The sequence below is a fragment of the Aotus nancymaae genome, unplaced genomic scaffold, assembly GCF_030222135.1.
Source record: "Aotus nancymaae isolate 86718 unplaced genomic scaffold, 86718_ANA_hifiasm-v0.15.2.pri h1tg000032l_0, whole genome shotgun sequence".
NCBI classification, from domain to species: Eukaryota; Metazoa; Chordata; class Mammalia; order Primates; family Aotidae; genus Aotus; species Aotus nancymaae.
In genome coordinates this window covers 907,339-926,471 of record NW_026988445.1, presented here as the reverse complement: position 1 = coordinate 926,471, position 19,133 = coordinate 907,339, and the positions used below count along the sequence as shown (strand labels likewise).

The window sequence follows — 19,133 nt, the reverse complement described above, 5'->3', positions numbered from 1 at the left end:
CAATGCATTCTCTATATAGTAGTTATAGTAATTTTTAACTGCCAAACTTTCTGAAAGAGTTGTCCATACTTACTCATTCAGCTTTTACAATTTCCACTCACTATCCACCTTACAAAAATCTAATTTCAAGTTATCAGTCCTCCAAACATCTCTCAAGTCACCAATGTTGTCTAAAGACTAACAAACCCGTGGAAACTTCTCAGTTCTTTTTTTTTTCTTCTTTCTTTTTTTTTTTAGTAAGAGACGGGGTCTCACTATGTTGCCCAGGCTGGAGTGCAGTGGCTCTTCACAGGCGCGATCCCACTACTGATCAGCACAGGAGTTTTGACCTGCTCCATTTCCGACCTGGGCTGGTTCACCCCTCCTTGGGCAACCTGGTGGTTCCTAGCTCCCTGGAGGTCACCATATTGATGCCGAACTTAGTGCGGACACCGGATCGGCATAGCGCACTACAGCCCAGAACTCCTGGGCTCAAGCAATCCTCCCACCTCAGCCTCCCGAGTAGCTGGGACTATAGGCACGCGCCACCGCGCCCGGCCAACTTTTCAGTTCTTATTAGACTTGTCCACAGTTCTCCACTGTTACTACTTTCCCAACCTATCCCCTAGTTTTTAAAGACTTTCTTCCCCTGACAGCCTTGTCTTCACTCTTTCCTGTCTTCTTTGGCCTCCACTCCAGTTGTCTCTCTTGACTCTTGGTTGTACCTTTTTCCCTTACCCATTATCCCAATGTTGGTATTTCTTTGCGTCTTCTCATTCTACCCATTTTCAGTGGGTAGTCGCTTCTACTTGCATCGCTTCAAATGCCACGTATAAGCCAAAGACTCTCAAATTATCTCTAGCACATTGCTCCATATCCAAATAATCCACCTTCCTACTAGGCAGCTTCCCTTCAATTTCCCACAGACACTTCGCCCTGATCAACAAAGTACCATTATCTTCTCCTCCCAAATCTAACGTCGCCATTTTTCCCTTTCAATAAACTGCTATCATACATCCAGTTGCCCAAGTCAGAAATGTATCATTGGCCAGGTGCGGTGGCTCACGCCTGTAATCCCAGCACTTCGGAGGCTGAGGTGGGCTGATCACCAGTTCAGGAGATTGAGACCGTCCTGGTCAACATGGTGAAACCCCATCTCTACTAAAAATACAAAAATTAGCTGGGTGTGGTGGCAGGCACCTGTAGCGCCAGCTACTCAGGAGGCTGAGGCAGGAGAATCGCCTGAACCCAGGAGGCGGAGGCTGCAGTGAACCAAGATTGCGTCACTGCACTCCAGCCTGGAGACAGAGGAAGACTCTAAAAAAAAAAAAAAGAAATGTATCATGTATCACCCTCTCCCCAGGTCTTGCCTGTGACACCACCCCATCCCCACTTGGAAAAGCAACTTCATCTCTTGTCTTGATTACTGTGTCAGTATCCTCACTAATCATTTCCCAGTACACTCTTTATGGTACTGTAAGGTATGAATGCAGTAAAATGCCTACATCCATTCTTCAACATAGCAACAAGCAACATAGCAACAACACTGCAAAAAGACTACGCACTAGACCCTAAATGTTCCACTTCTCTAGTGATACAGAGTATATCACACAGAGATATAGAATATAACCTATATTCTGTATCACAGTTATGTAAACTGCTGGTAATTCCCAAAATATACTATGCTTACTTAACTCTGGGTCTGCATATACTGTCCTTTGGGTGGACCTCTTAGCCTATCTGTCTTGGCCTAACACCTTCTGGCCTTTTAGACGGCCGTTTACCTGTCACTTTCTCCAGGGAACTTTCCTTGATCTCTCCCCTCCCATACCAAAACTGGGTTGAGTCCTTCACATACTCCCTTAACGTTTTAGAACTTATTCTTATCATGACACTTATCACGCTATTTGAAACTGCCTACTTAGAAGTCTGTATTTGCCACCAACTATAAACTCCTAAAGACATTAAATTTGAAAAGAAAAAACATTCATCATTTTATTCACTTTATCAAGTTTTAATCTCTGCAGTGGTTCACCAACATTTTTTTTTCACCAAAATTTTATGCACTATGGAAAACCAAAGAAAGGAAAAGATTTCAGTACCAAATTTTTGAAAATAAAGTATGTGTCTAATTTCACAGCAAACAAACAAAATCTTTTGCCTCTGTCCAATTTAAAGAATGGTAGTACAAGTTTTTTGTTGTTTTAATAAAATCAGATATATATTCCTGCAGAAGTTATATCTCATTTTACTTTTAACTTCAATAGATATATATTTTTTTAAAAGTCCGTCTGAAAAGTTATGTTTTAAAAATCTCCCCAATTTTGCTAATCAAAATTCAGGAGTTATAACAAAAACTGTCTCATTTTTTTCACTTATCAATTTAGAGGCAGGGGATTAACAGTGAGTTCAAATAATCATTGACTTACGGTAATAGCTATAATTATGGAATATCCTTGATACAATGTGAAATGAAGGTAAAACCAATTAGACAAAATATATAATTTTTTAAAAATCTGCATTCTGCTGAAAAAAATACACAATTTTTGAAGCTGTATTTTAGATTTGATACTACTGAACTGCAAGTTCTAAGCCAATTAAAAATTTTGTTTCAGGTATTTAACCTCTTTTAGCTATTATTTAAACAGTTTATTCATTAAGCAAAACCGGAGCGAATAAGGGTTTTAAAACCCCGTACTCTCCTCCCTACCTTAAAGAAAACTTATCTGATTTAATGGCAAGATACTTATTTAGAATAACAAAAGTGAAATCAATTCCCAATGGAGGCTAAACCAGAATGACTTCTGAGATCCCATTAGGCACTGGAAAGCTCAACTAGATATAACATCATAGTAAGGTTACAGTAGCTGCAATTAGCATCACCATTCCAGTAGGAGGAGTGTGTATCTAAGAAATCCCTTGCCTTCAGTATCCAAGTTAGATTACCACCCCCCACCGCACCCCCCCACCCCTGCCAAAAAAAAAATCTCAGTATGTTTCTTCAGGAAACCCAATCAAAATTACAGGATCTCTAAAATTCTTCATTATTCACTTAAAAGGCCCACATAAATAAAATCCTTCAGATAAGAGTTCAAAAAGGCAGACAAAAACTACGCTTGAAACTGCTTATTAGTCAATATCCTGCTCAGAAAAGTAGAGTTTATTTTGCATAATCCCAGTCTGTCATGTCTTTCAGAAAAACATTTAGATTCCTTGTTACATAACAACATACTAAAAGTTTATTATATATTTCAAATCTGTTCCTTTCACTTCCTTCAAGGACATCCTTATAAATATTGCATCTCAAACTCAGAAATTACTACAAACAAATTATTTCAGTAATTTTACATACACATGTCCATGTCTAGGAGTCAACCCAGTATTACTTTTCCTCAAGAACCTTATACAGTAACTTTCCTAGCAACAAACCTATCAATAATGTTACACATCATTCATACTGGTTAATGGCAAAATACAAATAATCTTTTGTTTTAAACCTACATTTACTATTGATTGCCAAGGTATTAAGGACCCAGAATTCATTTACTTTAAATCAAGTTTGTCCAACCCACCTTATTTTTGTGTTGTTGTTGTTCTGTTTCATTTTGTTTTAGGCTTTTAGCAGCCTGAAGCCATGGTTTTTCAGTTTCTGTCTCTAGTGAATAGCAGAAAAGAGGAACGAGGTAGGGGCTTTACTGGCACAATCAAAAACAGAAACTAAGAACCCATGACAATATGCTCTCCCTTGGATAACCCTGCTTTAAATAATCCTGAACCAGTTTTAGGCATAAATGTATTAAAATAAAAAAACTGGGTGAGGCAGTGATTCGCACCTGTAATCCCAGCTTTTGGGAGGCCAAAGATGGAGGATCACATAAGGCCAGGAATTCAAGACCAGCCAGGGCAACATAGCGAGAACTTGTCTATATAAAAATAAAAAACTTAGCTGGGTGTGGCAGCGTATACCCGTAGTCCTAGCTACTTGGGAGAATCGCTTGAGCCCAGAAGTTTGAGGCTGCAGTGAGTTTTAATTGTGTTACTACATTCCAGCCTGGGTGATACAGCAAGACCCTGTCTCAAAAAAATAAGGAAAACCAAAAAACAAAACAGAAGAGAATCAATCTTTGGTAGATAGCACCAAACATCACTAAAAGAAACACAATCAATAAAGGGGAAGGGGTAACGAGAAGACAACCAATAGATAATTTATTCATCAAAACACTGATTCTGTCTCTATGACCACATTTATTATGCACAAAATATCATATTTGGTACCATAACAGGATTTGAGAAAACAGATAATGACTTCTGCTTTCACAAAAAAATTCACCATCTCATTCTGGAGAGAGAGCATCATAACATAACAACTGAACACCCACCCAAAACAACAAATCAACAAACACAAGTATTACTCAAACTGATAGCAGAAAAGACAAAGACAAAATAAAAATATGGAATATAAGCAACCCTGAGTTCTCACTGCCCTACCTTCGATAAAAAGCTGTGGTCAAGATTAAGTTAGATGATAGCCATGAAAACACTCTGGAGAAAAACATTTCTTGATGCAAAATAAAAATAAGGCATGACCAAAAATGCTGTAAGGTTCAAGAATAGTTCTTTTGTTCAGTATCATATACAATGATAGTAGCAGGCCTAGATCTTCAAGAAACAGAACACTGTTGTAAGCATACAGAGGAAACTAGTTTTACACCCAAAAGTGGTTGGAATCATTACTACTTGTTATCCTGAATGATGGGATTAAAATTGGGCAAACCTTTATCATACGTTCTCGATTTTGCTTGCCAGCTCCAAAAATCACAGAGAAAAGAAAATTGACCACCTGGCATCAAATAATAGTTGGGCTTTAATTATGATAACGACAACAAACCAACAGAATCATCCCATCATACCTAAAACTCCAGAATCTAACAGCAGTATCTCCCCTTCAGTAAAGTAGCTAAGCCACAGGGGGCAGCAAAGTTAAGAGAGTCAAATGTAAATAGCAGCAGGTGAAGCCAGGGCAGGAAATGTTAATAGACTGGGTAATGAACCATGAGTATCAGAGAGAAAAGGACAAAGTCTCAATTAATGAATTAAATCAATAGACAGACAATGCTAACCCGGCGATTCTCAACCCTGGCTGCGCATTAGAATCACCCTGGGAGCTTTTAAAAATACTGTAACTGGATTTTACCTTAGGCCAATTAATTTACATCTCTTGGGGATGTGCCCAGGTATTGATTTTGTTTTGTTTTGTTTTAAAATCTCCAGGTATAGGCACGGTGGCTCACGCCAGTAATCCCAGCACTTTGGGAGGCCAACACAGGCAGATCACCTGAGGTTAGAGTTCAAAACCAGCCTGACCTGCTGTGGTGAAGCCCCATCTCTACTAAAAATTAGCTGGGTATGGTTGTGCGTGCCTGTAATCCCAGCTACTCAGGAGGCTGAGGCAGGAGAATTGCCTGAACCCAGGAGGCGGAGGTTGCGGTGAGCTGAGATCGTGCCATTGCACTCCAGCCTGGGTAACAAAGAGCGAAACTCCGTCTCCAAAAAAAAAAAAAAAAAATACAAAAATTAGCTGCCGTTGTGGTACGTGCAAGAGAATCGCTTGAACCTGGGAGTCAGACAGAGGTTGCAGTGAACCAAGAGATCGCATCACTGCACTCCAGCTTGGGTGACAGAGCGAGACTCAGCCTCAAAAAAACAAAAACAAACCAGGTATAGCCAGGATTGGGAACCACAGTGCTAAACACATAAAAACAAACCAGTCTTTATTCCCAGCTTTATACAATTTAAAAAGCTTTTAAAAATGAAGCACAAAAATCTAAATGTCTTATTTTTGTTAGTAAACCTCTTTGAAATCCAAAGCAGCAGTAACTCCTTAAAGACTAATTCATCTTTGTGATTTTATCAAGGGAAAAATGTTATTCTTGCAAGTGAAAATGGCTAAACTGAAGTTGAAAGCAATGAGTCATCACTGATGCAGGAAGACAACTTAAATCTACTGTTTACATGATAGTAACATACTACAATGGTTGCACTATTTTACCAAATACATTTTATTGGATTAGCACTTTACTCAGACACTTCCTAAAATAATCCACACATAAAATAATCCACAATTAAGTATATCCTAAAAATGTTTTAAATTTTTTAAATTAATATTCCATAAGATATATGACAATACTTCTCAGAAAATAGTCCCAAAATTACTAAAATGTTATTATATCGCTTTGTAAACAATTTCTTAACTTCAGATGAATTTGAACTCTCCTCTAGTGCCATCCCAATTGTGTTTAGATGGAATTGATAGTAACTTTGAGAAGTTCTATAAACCTTAAAAGTTGAGTGAGTAGTACTGTTTTCTCTCCACAAAAAGGTTTAGTTATAAAACTTGAGATAACGTCAGTGTTCTTGTTCCGCAATTACCTTAGATCACCTATTCTAGAACACACACACATTTTTCCCCCTATACGGAGGCACTGCAATCAACACCACTATTACTGGCTTCAATACCTTCAGTGGGACCCAGCTGCTAAGAATGGACCAATAAAGAATCTGAGTGCTACTTGGGAAAGTTTTACCTCTTCTGAAGGGGATTTCAATCTCAAAGCCAGTTTCAGTCTGATCTTGCTATTTATTTCCTGGCTGTCTCCTATGAGGAATGCACATCTATGCAATTCTACTGCTTAGTTTGGTCTCTTTGCTTGGTTAAAAAGTCTTATCATAGCTTTTAATATTTTAAAGAGGCTGACTTAACCCTGTTTCCATTTCTACACTCATGCTGAAAGATGTTACAGCTGCACTTCACTTCACATAAATCATATCTGAAAACTGATTATAAATAAAATCATACTTCAAGTACACTAGGAAAGTTTACTATTTAAGTAATCCTATTAATAATCCTTCATTTTAAAATATTTTTAATCTGGATTTTCAAATATTTAAGAGAATGGGAACTAACATTCTTTGACTATTTTTAGGCACTTCAATTATTTCCCTTAATCCCCACAGGCCTGAGGAGATTGAGGGTATTATCCTCATTTTACAGATAAGGAAAACTACTTAGAAAGATTAAAAATTTACCTTTAACCCAGGACTAACCCCAGAGACCCAACTATATCACACTGCTTCAAATTTACGTAAAACAGGTTAACATCACAAATACTGAAATCATTTGACCTAGGTCCCAGTATCAGTTGCAACATCATCCAGATAAGTAATCACAGGCCTGAAATTATTCATTCTTTTTAGGCCTCAACTTTCTCATCAATAGAATGGGAATACTGATCTTGCAAAAAGTTGCAGGGATAACCCAATGAATATGATGTTTGTAAAAATACATTGAGCCACGGATTGTCAAACAACAGTATTAACCTTAGTATAGGTGAAAAAGCAGGAGCTACACAGGAATTAAAGGTTACACATCTTTGGATTGTTTCACTTGGTATGAACAATACTGTTTTATAATTTTAAAATATTTTAAGGTAAAATAATTTTAAAATGCTAAAATGTTATATAAATGTAAGGCATCAACTACTTTACCAAACCAATCCTTCCAGAGTCTTAAACAAAATAGGTTAAATAGACTAAAAAGCCTTCTAACAAGGCTTGTTTATTAAATATTTCCAATTACAAAACAATTTATTCTGAACATTTTGCCATTAAAATCCTACAACCCACTTACTAAATAATTTTGCACAAATAAATTACTTACAGGGGAAAAGGTTGGATTATTCTGTTAAGGCTTACTATGCTTTAAGGAAAACTAGTTGGCACCTTTCCAGTTCAGACGCATGTGGTCAAAGTGTAACATAAGCAGGTTGGTATAAACACTTAAAAGTCTTGGAGTCCATGGCTATCTGAATCACTCCACAGTAAGATGATATTTCAGAGAAGGAAGAAAATTCTTTTTCATACACATACTAAAGTGCTTTCCACTGTTTTTGTGAAGGCCACACATGGAAAAAACTACCACTGGCAGAAAAAACACAACACTGTGGTATCAACTACACTGCCAAAGTTCCAATTGAACGAACTGAATCTAAAAAAAAAATCACTTCCAAGAATGGGATCTGGGGTAAAACAAAGTTGTTCCTATTAGTTTGTAATCCATGTAAGGGTCTTATTTCCTCAATTAAATTTGCATAAATTTATCCTGAATACATAATTTTCCTTATAGTGAATACTGTACTTTCATGCAAACATCTACAATTAATGTAAAGCTCCAATTTACTTTTTTCTTTACTAGGGACTAAATACTATATGGCACCTCAACTTGTTGAATCCTACATCATATAACTTAGATGGCTACTGACTCTATGCATATTTTTGTCAGTCTTTTAAAAGAAAAATGTGGCTGGGCAACATGGCTCTGTGGCTCATGTCTGTAATCCCTGCACTTTGGGAGGTCGAGGTGGGTGAATCACCTGAGGTCAGGAGTTCGAAACTAGCCTGACCAACATGGTGAAACCCCATCTCTACTAAAAATACAAAATTAGCCGGGCCTGGTGGCCAAGCCTATAATCCCAGCTAATTGGGAGGCTGAGGCAGGCGAACTGCTTGAACCTGAGAAGGCGAAGGTTGTAGTGAGCAGGGAGCCGAGATCGCATCATTGCACTCCAGCCTGGGCAATAAGAGAGAAACTCTGTCTCAAAAATAAAAATAAAATAAAAGCAAAATGTATCAAAGCTGCACCTCCTGGCTTGAAACCGAATATGTAATATTCAATTATTTTTATTAAATAGAAGTATAATATTAAGAAGTACCATACTAAGAAACTAGAATATCTTAGTAAAAAGCAAATCAAGCACCAAACCTTCAAACTACAGTTTGACAATTTAATGGGAAAAAAAAAATCAGTAGTATTAAAAAACCTGTGATGTTTTAAATAAGTGTAAAATTTAAAATCTATGAATACCATAGATGATATTCTTTTATAGCTATGACATCATTCAAGAATTAAAGTCTTGGCAATGCCTATCATTATAGTCTACCGTTTTGCTATGTAAATTTTAACAACTGTTGTATGCTAAAGAGCAATGAAATGATAAATTCGATTGTACAGACTAATTCTATCTCAAAACCTCTTTTCAAAAGCCAATTTGATTCTAACTGTGAGATGTCATGATTTAGAAGCACCCCGAGGGTCAGGGACAGGTAGGGTCTGAATAGGGTTCTGGAGCTGTTGTAGGTCAACTATGATTTGATCTGGGGTTTTCTTTAGACTCCTTGCCAAACTAAGGCTGGATTCACAGGCCCAAAGACAAATCAGAACCAGTCTTGCCTTGGAGGGGATGCTGGAGCTTTTTCAAATGAACTGAAAAATCTGCTGAACATTTATCTATTTTAGTATGAACCTTTAGTTTCCCAGCCTTGCAAAACAGATGATAGGAATTTCCGTCAGGTTGCGAATTTTACTTAAATATGTGGGAGCATTATCATCTTGTTCCATCATCACTTCTATCTCATAAAAAGGAACGATATTAAAATTATAAAATTAAAAATTAGTAATACACAACGAATAAACTAGAACACCAGGAAATAACACCGAAAATCCTCTAACCCTAGTAGGAAAAGTGAGCCAAAAAGAGTGCCAAGTTCTCCTGCAAGGCATTAGGCACGGATACCAATTTGAATTCCTGTACAAACCTACAAAGTCCCTGGAATCACTGCCTGGCAAACTAAGTTCCCATTCGATTGCAAAGCAACACTACCTACTCCTTCATTATTTCCAAAGAGACCATGTGTATCGTCTCAGACAACAGAATATTTTAGACCTTTCTATTCGTTGAGCTAAACGATAACATTTAAATCTAACGATCCAGTGAATAAGATACTACACTGGTCACATTTTTAGGCTTGTTCTTTATAAATACATCTAAAGGTCAGCTAACTCTTAACCGTTGTTTGCATTCGGATTCTTGGTCTGATGACTCTTAAGGGCAATCAATGGAAAGTGGAGTTGAGAAAAGGGTGGATGCGGACAGCTTTATAATTGGAAAAGTAAAGGACTAGCTAAAAGTGGCCGAACAGAGGAGGTGACACTCGGGAAAGTGAAGGTCGGGGAAGGTTCGTGCAGTTTTTAAAGCAAGACCGGGAAAGGGCAAGCCTGGAGGAAGAGTGAAGGACTCTACCTCGCGGGACGGAAGATAAGAAGTGCAGGTTAAGCAGGAGCGCAGGTGGGGAGGGGTGTTGGCCTCCCCTAGGATGGGAAGAGTGCGGGTGAGAATTAGAAGGAAAGAGCCAAGACTTCACAGAAAACCTGTTTGAAAGGAGGAGGGGGTGAGGGGACGCCAAGGCATCCTGGGGAACTCGGCTCGCACACTACGAGTCCCAGCTAAGCAGGAGAACCAAGCCCAGGAGGAAATGGCTCTGCTGGCGCAGAGGCGAGCATTGCCAGCCCCTGCGCTCGCTCCCGGGGCTGCGCCCTCGGAGGTTACCTTTGAGCTGGGGCAGCGGGTGCAGCTCTGCCTGGCTGCCCTGACTGCGGAACTGCGACGAGCCCTGGGAGCGCTTCTGCCTCTGCGCCTTGCGGACCGATTTCCGGGTAAAGCCGTCCACTTTCTCCGAGGCCGAGATGGCGGCGCTGGCAGCCCCCGCTGGCGGCGACGACGACGACATCTCCGCGGTCCTGGCGCTTGGCAGCTCCAGCTGCTGCTTGCAAGGCACGGGCAGCGGCGGAGACGGCAGGAGGAGGCGGGGGAGAGGCGCGGGGTGCTCGCGCCCCTGCGCCCCGGCCCCACCGCCCTCCGGCCCCGGGACGCCGCCGAGCTTCTCCTCGCCGCCCGCCAACGCCTCACAGCCACATCTCAGCGCCGGAGGTTCCTGGTCCCCGGTGCGCTGCGAGCTCCCGGGGTTGACGGAGGGAAGGGCGGGGGCGGAGGGGGGTGAAGAAGTTGTTGACTCCAGGCGCGCAGGGCGGGTGGAAGAGAGCCTGAAGTTTAGACAACTGAGGCGAGGACGCGGGGGTGCGGGCGCCCAGCGCGCCTCTCGTCGCTTCTGCCCCGGTCGCCAGCCGGCCGGCCGGCCAGCACCTCAGCTACTGCTGCCGGCGCAGCCAGCCCTGCCTGGAGCCTCCTCCCGGGGCGCTGCCATCGCGGGTCCTCTCGGCGCCGCCGCCGCCGCGGTGCCCGCTCTTCCTGGTCAGCGCTGGCCCTTCATTGCCCGGGGCGCTGTCCCGTCGCCCCGGCCCTCGGCGTGCACACACTCGCTCCTTGCGGCGCTGGGCGGACCGAACCCCCTCCCTCACGCGCCCGTCGGCCGCCCACGGAGAGCCCCCGGCGAGCGACCGCTACTACTTGAAAGGGTGGTTGGTACAGGAAAGCTGGGAGTGTATGCGCGTGTGCGCGCGCCACGGCGCGCGGCCCAGGGAGGGGCCCCGCGGGGGGTGAGAAGGGAGGAGTTTGACTGACAACTTCCGCGGGGTCCCGCCCGCCTCCCGGTGCAGCGGCGGAGGAGGGGTCAGGAAAGCATGCCAGTCCTCTTAGCCAATCGCACAGCTAAGCGGCAGCGACGGCGTGAGGTGCGGCCTCTTGAGACAGAGGAATGGGGCGGGCTGTGTGACGGGCTTCGGCCATAGCCAATCGTAAGTGAAGGCGGCGAGCGGGGTGCCCCTGCGTCACAACAATGTGGCAAATCTGGGAAGGGGGGGAAGCGCCCCTCCATCAGTGGGCACTTTTGCGCTCATGCGCGACAGCTCCAGGCTGTCATTGCTTTCCTGTCTGCGAGAAGACCGGGAAACTTGAGAGGGGTTGTTCAGAGGGCAAAATAGCCTCTTCCCTTCCCTCTCCTCTCTGCTGGCCAATAAGGAACTGAAGCCACTGCTGGGGCGCTGGAGGGCTGGGGCGCGAAGGAGCGCCAGGTGTTACGCTACTGAAAGAGGGCGCAGCAAAGGTCGGGTGGCGAACTAGTAGTGTGACTGACGGGCAAGGAAGCCCTGGGGAAGGCGAGGAGGTGAACTCGTCCAATCATTGCGAGGTACTAGACACCTGGGCGGGTCTTGGCTCCTCACTGGCCCCAAACCGCGTAATTGGTACTTGCGGAATAAATTTGTAACTCTTGGGTGGTTTGGACCCCGCAACTCCAGAGAGCTACTTTCTCGTGGGGTTTGGGCGGTCTAGCATCTACTGCTTCAAAGAGTTCTGCAACTCCACGCCCTCTAAAAATTCTCATTCCCAATTTACTCCTGCTAATTTTCACTCTTCCTTGAGCCAAAGGCCCTCAACTACTCCAACCAGAAGAGTACAAATTCATTGGTCAGTGGTGTGTGGATCTGGAGGTTTGCCATGTACTCTTACCGGGATCTCTTTCTTGGAAATTCCGTCTAGATTTTGAATTTCTTAAGGACAAGGACTGGTCATCTTAGTTTCTTGTGCAGTGCTTTCCATACACTGGCTGTTTATAATTATTAATCTGAACAGTCTGTCTCCCTTTGCGCCAGTGGACCCAAATCTGTAATCCCCTCCCTCGAGCTCCAGACCCTTCGACATAATAAAAATAGCTGTCGTATATTGAAAGAAGCTACCTGATGGATATGTACAGAAGATTTCCAAATTTGGTAGGAAGTTGAATTCTAGACCTAGAACCAAACATACTATCCTCAAAACATTTCCTCCTTCAGATTCACTGGGTGGTGAAATTGTACACAATCCTCCCCAGTCAAGGAGGTTCTAACTAAGCATTTCTGACGCTTTTCTCTTCCTCATCTAGTCAAGCTCCAGATCATGCTAAATCTAGTTTTCACAACTGGCCTTTCTCCCAATGTATACAAAGACCGCCAAACGTAGCCCAGGGCTTTCAAACTCACTGCCAGATCAGTCTTTTTAAGATCACTTTTATATTATCTGCAGGTTTGAAGAACCACCCAGTACCTGCAGAACAGAGTCCAAATTCAAGGCTCTCTGCAATCTGACTCCTATCTTTCCAGGTGTAAATTTCTCCATGTGCCTACACAAACTCTTTTTAGTTCAAGCACATCATTCCACATACTGATCCCCTAAAAGCAGTTATGCATCCTCAACACTTACTCTTCGCTGGTCCAACATCTTGAAATAATCCACTTTTTTCCATCTTTTTGAAACTTTTTTTCTTCAACCCCCCATCTTTTATGAAGCAAGACAATCCAGCCAGAAGTGATGCCTCCCTTCTTTGTGTTTCTATTGAATTTAGTGTCCACACCACTCACAGCTATCATCACATACTGTCTGACGTGGCAGACAGTATCTCTTTCTCCCCTGAAAGTTTGTCAACACCAAGAGAGCAAGAACTCAGTTATTTTATTTTATACCTCTGTTTCCCCCACTGAGCAGAGGATAGACACAATACATATAAGCAGAGGATAACAATCACATTTTTAGTTCTCAACAGCAAAGTTTCTGAAAGTGTGGTTACCAGATCACGTGCATCAGCATTCTCTGGGGTGCTTATTGAAAATGCAGATTCCTGGACCTCCCCCGAACTCCTCTCCCCCACAGAAGTAGAACCTATGGGAAAAGCACTGAGAAGTCTATTTTTAATAACTTCCCTAAGTTATTCTTATGTACACAGAAGTTTGCAACTACTATTCTCTAGTTAATTGGAAGTTATGAAAAATAGATTGTAAATGTCTATAAGTCAGGAGTAGTACTATTTATAATAATTTATATAAAATAAGAAAGGGAGACAAATAGCAGAAAGAAAATCAGTACAATAAAGCAAATTCTATAAGTCAATACAATAGATCATATTCCACGTTCATACTGGAATATGATAAATAATAGATACTGGATAGAATAGATAGAAAATACTGGAAATAAGTTGCCGGGAGTCTTGAACCAGCAAAAACCATCTGGGCTTTGTCTGAAACAGCCTCTTGGGGAAGACTTTTGAGCATAATTTTAAAGATCAAGTCATAACCTGAAAAGAGAGGATGGCATTCCAGATCAAGTCACTAAACATTTTCCGGGGGGAAAGAACAATCTCTCAAGGATCAAATGCATGACTCTATATTACTTATCAATAGAAATCCTATCCAGTCACTTTTTCCACATTTGTACATCAGAAAAAAAAATGACAGCCTTCTCCACAAGGCTGGCATGAGTTTTAAATATGACACAAGAAAGAAAAAACTCAGGGAAATATGAAAATGTTATGCATACATGTATATCATTTATTTTCCATCCACTATTTTGCATAAATAAGGTATCTGGGTCCTAGACAGAGATTTGGTCACAAAGAAACATCTAAGAAAACTGCAATGACAGTACTTATCTATATGTGCCCCTGAAGCAGGAAGAGTGTCTTTGATTCCATGCCATAGAATTTCTGATCCTTCCCATATGTGAAACTCCTTGGTAAAGAGCAATTTAGAGGCCAAGACTTCATCAGTAGCAAATTCCTTGGATGGTTTGTGCTCACATTACTTGACTTCCTTAGTTTATAAACATATATACACTTAATGACCTTATTCTTTTGTTGAGAAAAAATATGCAAGAAACAATAATATCCACAACATCAAAATAATGGTTGCGTAATGGTTTTAAAGAGCACATCACAGAGTGTTCTTTTCAAATCACTGTGAAATTCTCTAAAACACATCCAAGCAAAGTTTCAACTGTCAACATTCCTTAAGAGTCATGATTCCCATACTGCTCCAATAGAACACCAGACCAAGGTGCCAGATCTACAGAATCAAAGAGTAGTGGTATTTTCCAAATTTACACAAATAAAATTTCTCTCATGGCTGGGCACAGTGGCTCACACCTGTAATCCCAACACTTTGGGAGGCCAAGTCAGGAGGATTACTTGAGCCCAGGAGTTCCAGACCAGTCTGGGCAACATGGTGAAAAACCATCTCTACTAAAAATATGGAAAATAGCCCAGCATGGTTGTGTGCACTTGCAGTCCCAGTGATTCAGGAGGCTGAGGTGGGAGAATCACCTGATCCTAGGAAGTCAAGGCTGCAGTGAGCCCTGATGGTGCCATTCCACTCTAGCCTGGGTGAAAGAGTGAGACTCTATCTCAAAAAAAAAAAAAAAAAAAAAAAACTCACATTTCTTTAAAATGTTTGTGTCTTACTACCCACTTTACTATAATCTAAATCAATATAGTATCTGACTTATAAAAATACGCTAATTTTTTTTTTTTTTTTTGAGATGGAGTTTCACTCTTGTTGCCCAGGCTGGAGTGCAATGGCGTGATCTTGGCTCACCGCAACCTCCACCTCCTGGGTTCAAGTGATTCTCCTGCCTCAGCCTCCTGAGTAAGTGGGATTACAGGCATGCGCCACCACACCTGGCTAGTTTTCTGTATTTTTAGAAGAGACAGGACTTCTTCATCATGGTCAGGCTGGTCTCGAACTCTCAACCTCAGGTGATCCACCTGCCTTGGCCTCCCAAAGTGTTGGGATTACAAGTATGAGCCACTGCACCTGGCCAAAAATATGCTAATTTTTAGTGCCCCATTCATTTTTATTTAAGTACATTCGCATTATATAAAATTCAAAAGGAGTAAAAGGGCAACAGGAAAAGTCTCACTGCTACCCCTGTTTCCCAACATCCAGTTCCCGCTTTGGGGACAACCACTGCTATCAGTTGCTTATATATGTTTCCAGAGATGTAACATATTTAATTGCTTAAGGCTTAGCAAATTCACACTTCAAGAAGCTGCCGGAGAGGGCACCAAATCCTAACTGCTATTCCAGCAGAGAAATTAATATTGTTAAAATGTCCATACTACCCAAAGCAATATATAGATTTATCCCAATCTCTATCAAAATTCCAATGGCATTCTTCACAGAAATAGAAAAAACAATAAAATTCATTTGCAACCACAAAATGTCCCAAATAGCTAAAGCAATACTGAGAAAGGAAAAGTTGGAGGTATCATACTTCCTGATTTCAAAGTATATTACAAGCCTATAGTAATCAAAACAGAATAGTTCTGGCATAAAAACAGACGGTAAACCAGTGGAACAGAATAGAGAGTCCAGAAATAAATTCAACCATAAATAATAGTCTCTTCAATAAAGTTGTAGGAAAACCATATATCCACATGCAAAACAATGAAATTGAACCTTTATGCCATACACTAAAATCATTTCAAAATCAACATAGGGGAAATGCTCCTCGACATTGGCTTTGGCAATGATTTTTTTGATATTATACCAAAAGCTCAGACTACAAAAGTAAAAATAAATGGGACAGACACATCAAACCAAAAAGCTTCTGCACAGCAAAGGAAACAATCAACAAAATGAAAAAGTAACCTATGGAATGGAAAAAAATATTTGCAAACCACCTATCTGATAAGGGATTAGTATCCAAAGTTTATAAAGAACTCTTACAACTCAATAAACGAAAAACAAATAACCTGATTAAAAAATGGACAAGGCTGGGTACGGTAGCTCACAACTGTAATCCCAGCACTTTGGGAGGCCAAGGTGGGCAAATCACTTGAGGCCAGGAGTTTGAGACCAGCCTGGCCAACATAGCAAAACCCCATCTCTACTAAATATACAAAAGTTAGTTGGGCATGGTGGCACACACCTGTAGTCCCAGCTACTTGGGAGGCTGAGGCACGAGAATTGCTTGAACCCAGGAGGCAGAGGTTGCAGTGAGCCAAGATAGTGCCACTGCACTTCAACCTGGGCGACAGAGGGAGACTGGTCTCAAAAAAAAAAACGGACAAAAGACCTGAACAGACATTTCTCTAAAGAAGACATAAAAATGGTCCACAGGTATATGAAAAGGTACTGGACATCACTATCATTAGGGAAATGCAAAATAAAACCACTAGGAGATAACACCTCACACCCATAAGGACAGCTATTATCAAAAAGACAAGAGATAACAAATGTTGGCAAGAGTGTAGAGAAAAGGGAACCCTAGTACACCATTGGTGGGAATGTAGCTTGGTATAATCATTATGAAAAACAGCATGCAGTTTCTGAAGAAATTCAAAATATAATTACCTTATGACCCAGCAATCCTTCTACTGGATGTATATCCAAAGGATATGAAATACCACTTCCTAAAGATATGTGCACTCCCAATGTCAAGCACAGCATTATTCACAATATTTCAGTACATGAAAACAAGCTAACTATCCATCAATGGACGAACATATAAAGAAAATGGTATGTATGTGTGTATGTGTGTGTATAATGGGATATTATTTATATATATTTTACATATATATACACATGCATTATATACACTATAAGACATATAATGGAATATTATTCAGCCTTCTAAGAGAAGGAGATCCTGCCATTTGCCACAACATGAATGGACCTGGAGGACATTACGCTAAGTGAAATAAGCCAGACACAGAAAAATATTGCATGATCTCATTTATGTGTAGATTGAAAAAAAAAGATTTCAAATACACAGAGAATGAAACAATGGGATGGGATGAGGAATAGGAAACAGGGAGATGTAAGTCAAAGGATACAAAATAGCATATATGTAAGATGACCAAGTTTAGAGATCTAACATAGGACTAAAGTTAATAAAATTGTATTATGTTAGGGTTTTTTTGTTAAATAAGTAGATCATAGCTGCTCTTGTCACAAAAAGGTAACTATGTAAGATGGTAGATTTATTAATCTTCTTCACTATAGTAACCATTTTACTATCTACTTTTCTAGATTTTTAAAAAGAATTCTAATTCTGTGTTGTCTATTTGGCCACTTTGGAGTCACAAGAGCATACTGATATGACTAGAAGTCATGGTTTTCAATTGCTGTCATTTTTGCTTTTTAACTATAAACTTCTTTTAGTTAAGCTTATTAAGATTAACTTCATTTTTTGTAGGCTATTGTACAGGCTATTGTGTTCGTCAACTAGGAGCTTAGACTAGGTCAGTGGCAGCAGGGATGGCTAGACTGGAGATTTATTTTGGAATAGGAGTATATAGGATTTGCAGATGGACTGAATGTGCACTGTTGGTACAGCAGACGTATTATTAATCCCTGCAGACCTGCTCCTGTACTTATACTTTCTGATTATCACTGAATCATCTTTCCATAACTATGAAATCTTTTGCCCCATCTAAATTAGCTGTAATCAAAAATGTTCAATAGTCCCTGGTCTACCCAATTCTTTACCTGTATAGACGAGGAACCAGGACATAGTGAAGGGGCTCAACTCATGCCAATATACCCTTGTCCTTGCAGAGTGGGATGAAAGAGCCTGATGTTAGCAAACACTCCACACTTTTATTCAACCCTGCAAATATTTTCCAAGTGCCTTCTGTTTGTCAGGCAATATGCCAGTCACTAGGAATGAAGAGGTAGATAAGGATGGGCCTTAAAATCAATCTAGTGAGGAGGGACAACGTAAACAAATGAACAAACAATTATCAGAAATGTTCCTTATGGTGTGGTGGCAAAACAGTAGAATAAAAGATCTAATTTGGTTTGGGAAGAAAGAGAAAATTTAATAGAAAAAGTAGTATTTGAAGTGAGTCTTGAAACAAAACAAGGCCAGACGCAGTGGCTCCTGTCCATAATCCCAGCACTTTGGGAGGCTGAGGTAGGCGGATCACCTGAGGTCAGGAGTTCGAGACCAGCCTGGCCAACATGGTGAAACCCTGTCTCTACCAAAAATACAAAAATTAGCCGGGTGTGATGGCATGTACCTGTAATCCCAGCTACTGGGGAGGCTGAGATAGGGGAATCACTATAGATGAGGTTGCAGTGGTGGTTGATAGGTGGAGGTTGCAGTGAGCCGAGATCACTCCATTGCACTCCAGCCTGGGCAACAAGAGCAAAACTCTGTCTTAAAAACAAACAAACAAACAAAAAACCCACAAAGTTTTCATACGGAGAAGACCGAAAAAAGAAGAACAATGCCTGGTATTCAAGAAATTAGCTTACCACATTTCTCCATCACTATGAAGATTTCTATATCTCAATGAATTTACTTATTCCACACAGCTGTTCCCAAAAAGTAAAACTTCATTGCAAGAGGAGAATGTATGATGCCACACCTTGTGTCAGAATTTGACCTGGAAGTGGACGGGCAAAGAAAAGTAGAGATTAATTTCAACACATAACTGTCCTCTGGGCATATCATAAAGAGCAACGACTGTAAAAGTACTATATGGTTCCTTTGTGTTCCTCTAATATGCGTATTTTATGTAAATCTATAAGTGGTCTTCTGCTTTCATCC

At 40.9% G+C, this 19,133-nt stretch overlaps 1 protein-coding gene across 2 annotated transcripts in view; it reads right to left on the bottom strand.

Moving 5' to 3' along the window:
* The window catches only part of PPP2R5A (protein phosphatase 2 regulatory subunit B'alpha), a 72,633-nt gene extending 53,767 nt beyond the window's left edge, over positions 1 to 18,866 (bottom strand). The window contains exon 1 of one of the 2 annotated variants that reach the window (XM_012459609.2): positions 18,839 to 18,866. In XM_012459609.2, coding sequence (XP_012315032.1) covers positions 18,839 to 18,851 — 13 coding nt within the window. In that variant the 5' untranslated portion in view covers positions 18,852 to 18,866. Of the gene's footprint in view, positions 1 to 10,421; positions 10,610 to 18,838 lie in introns of those variants that run through there. The other variant, XM_012459608.2, reaches the window with a different exon arrangement.
* Positions 18,867 to 19,133: the final 267 nt, after the last annotated feature.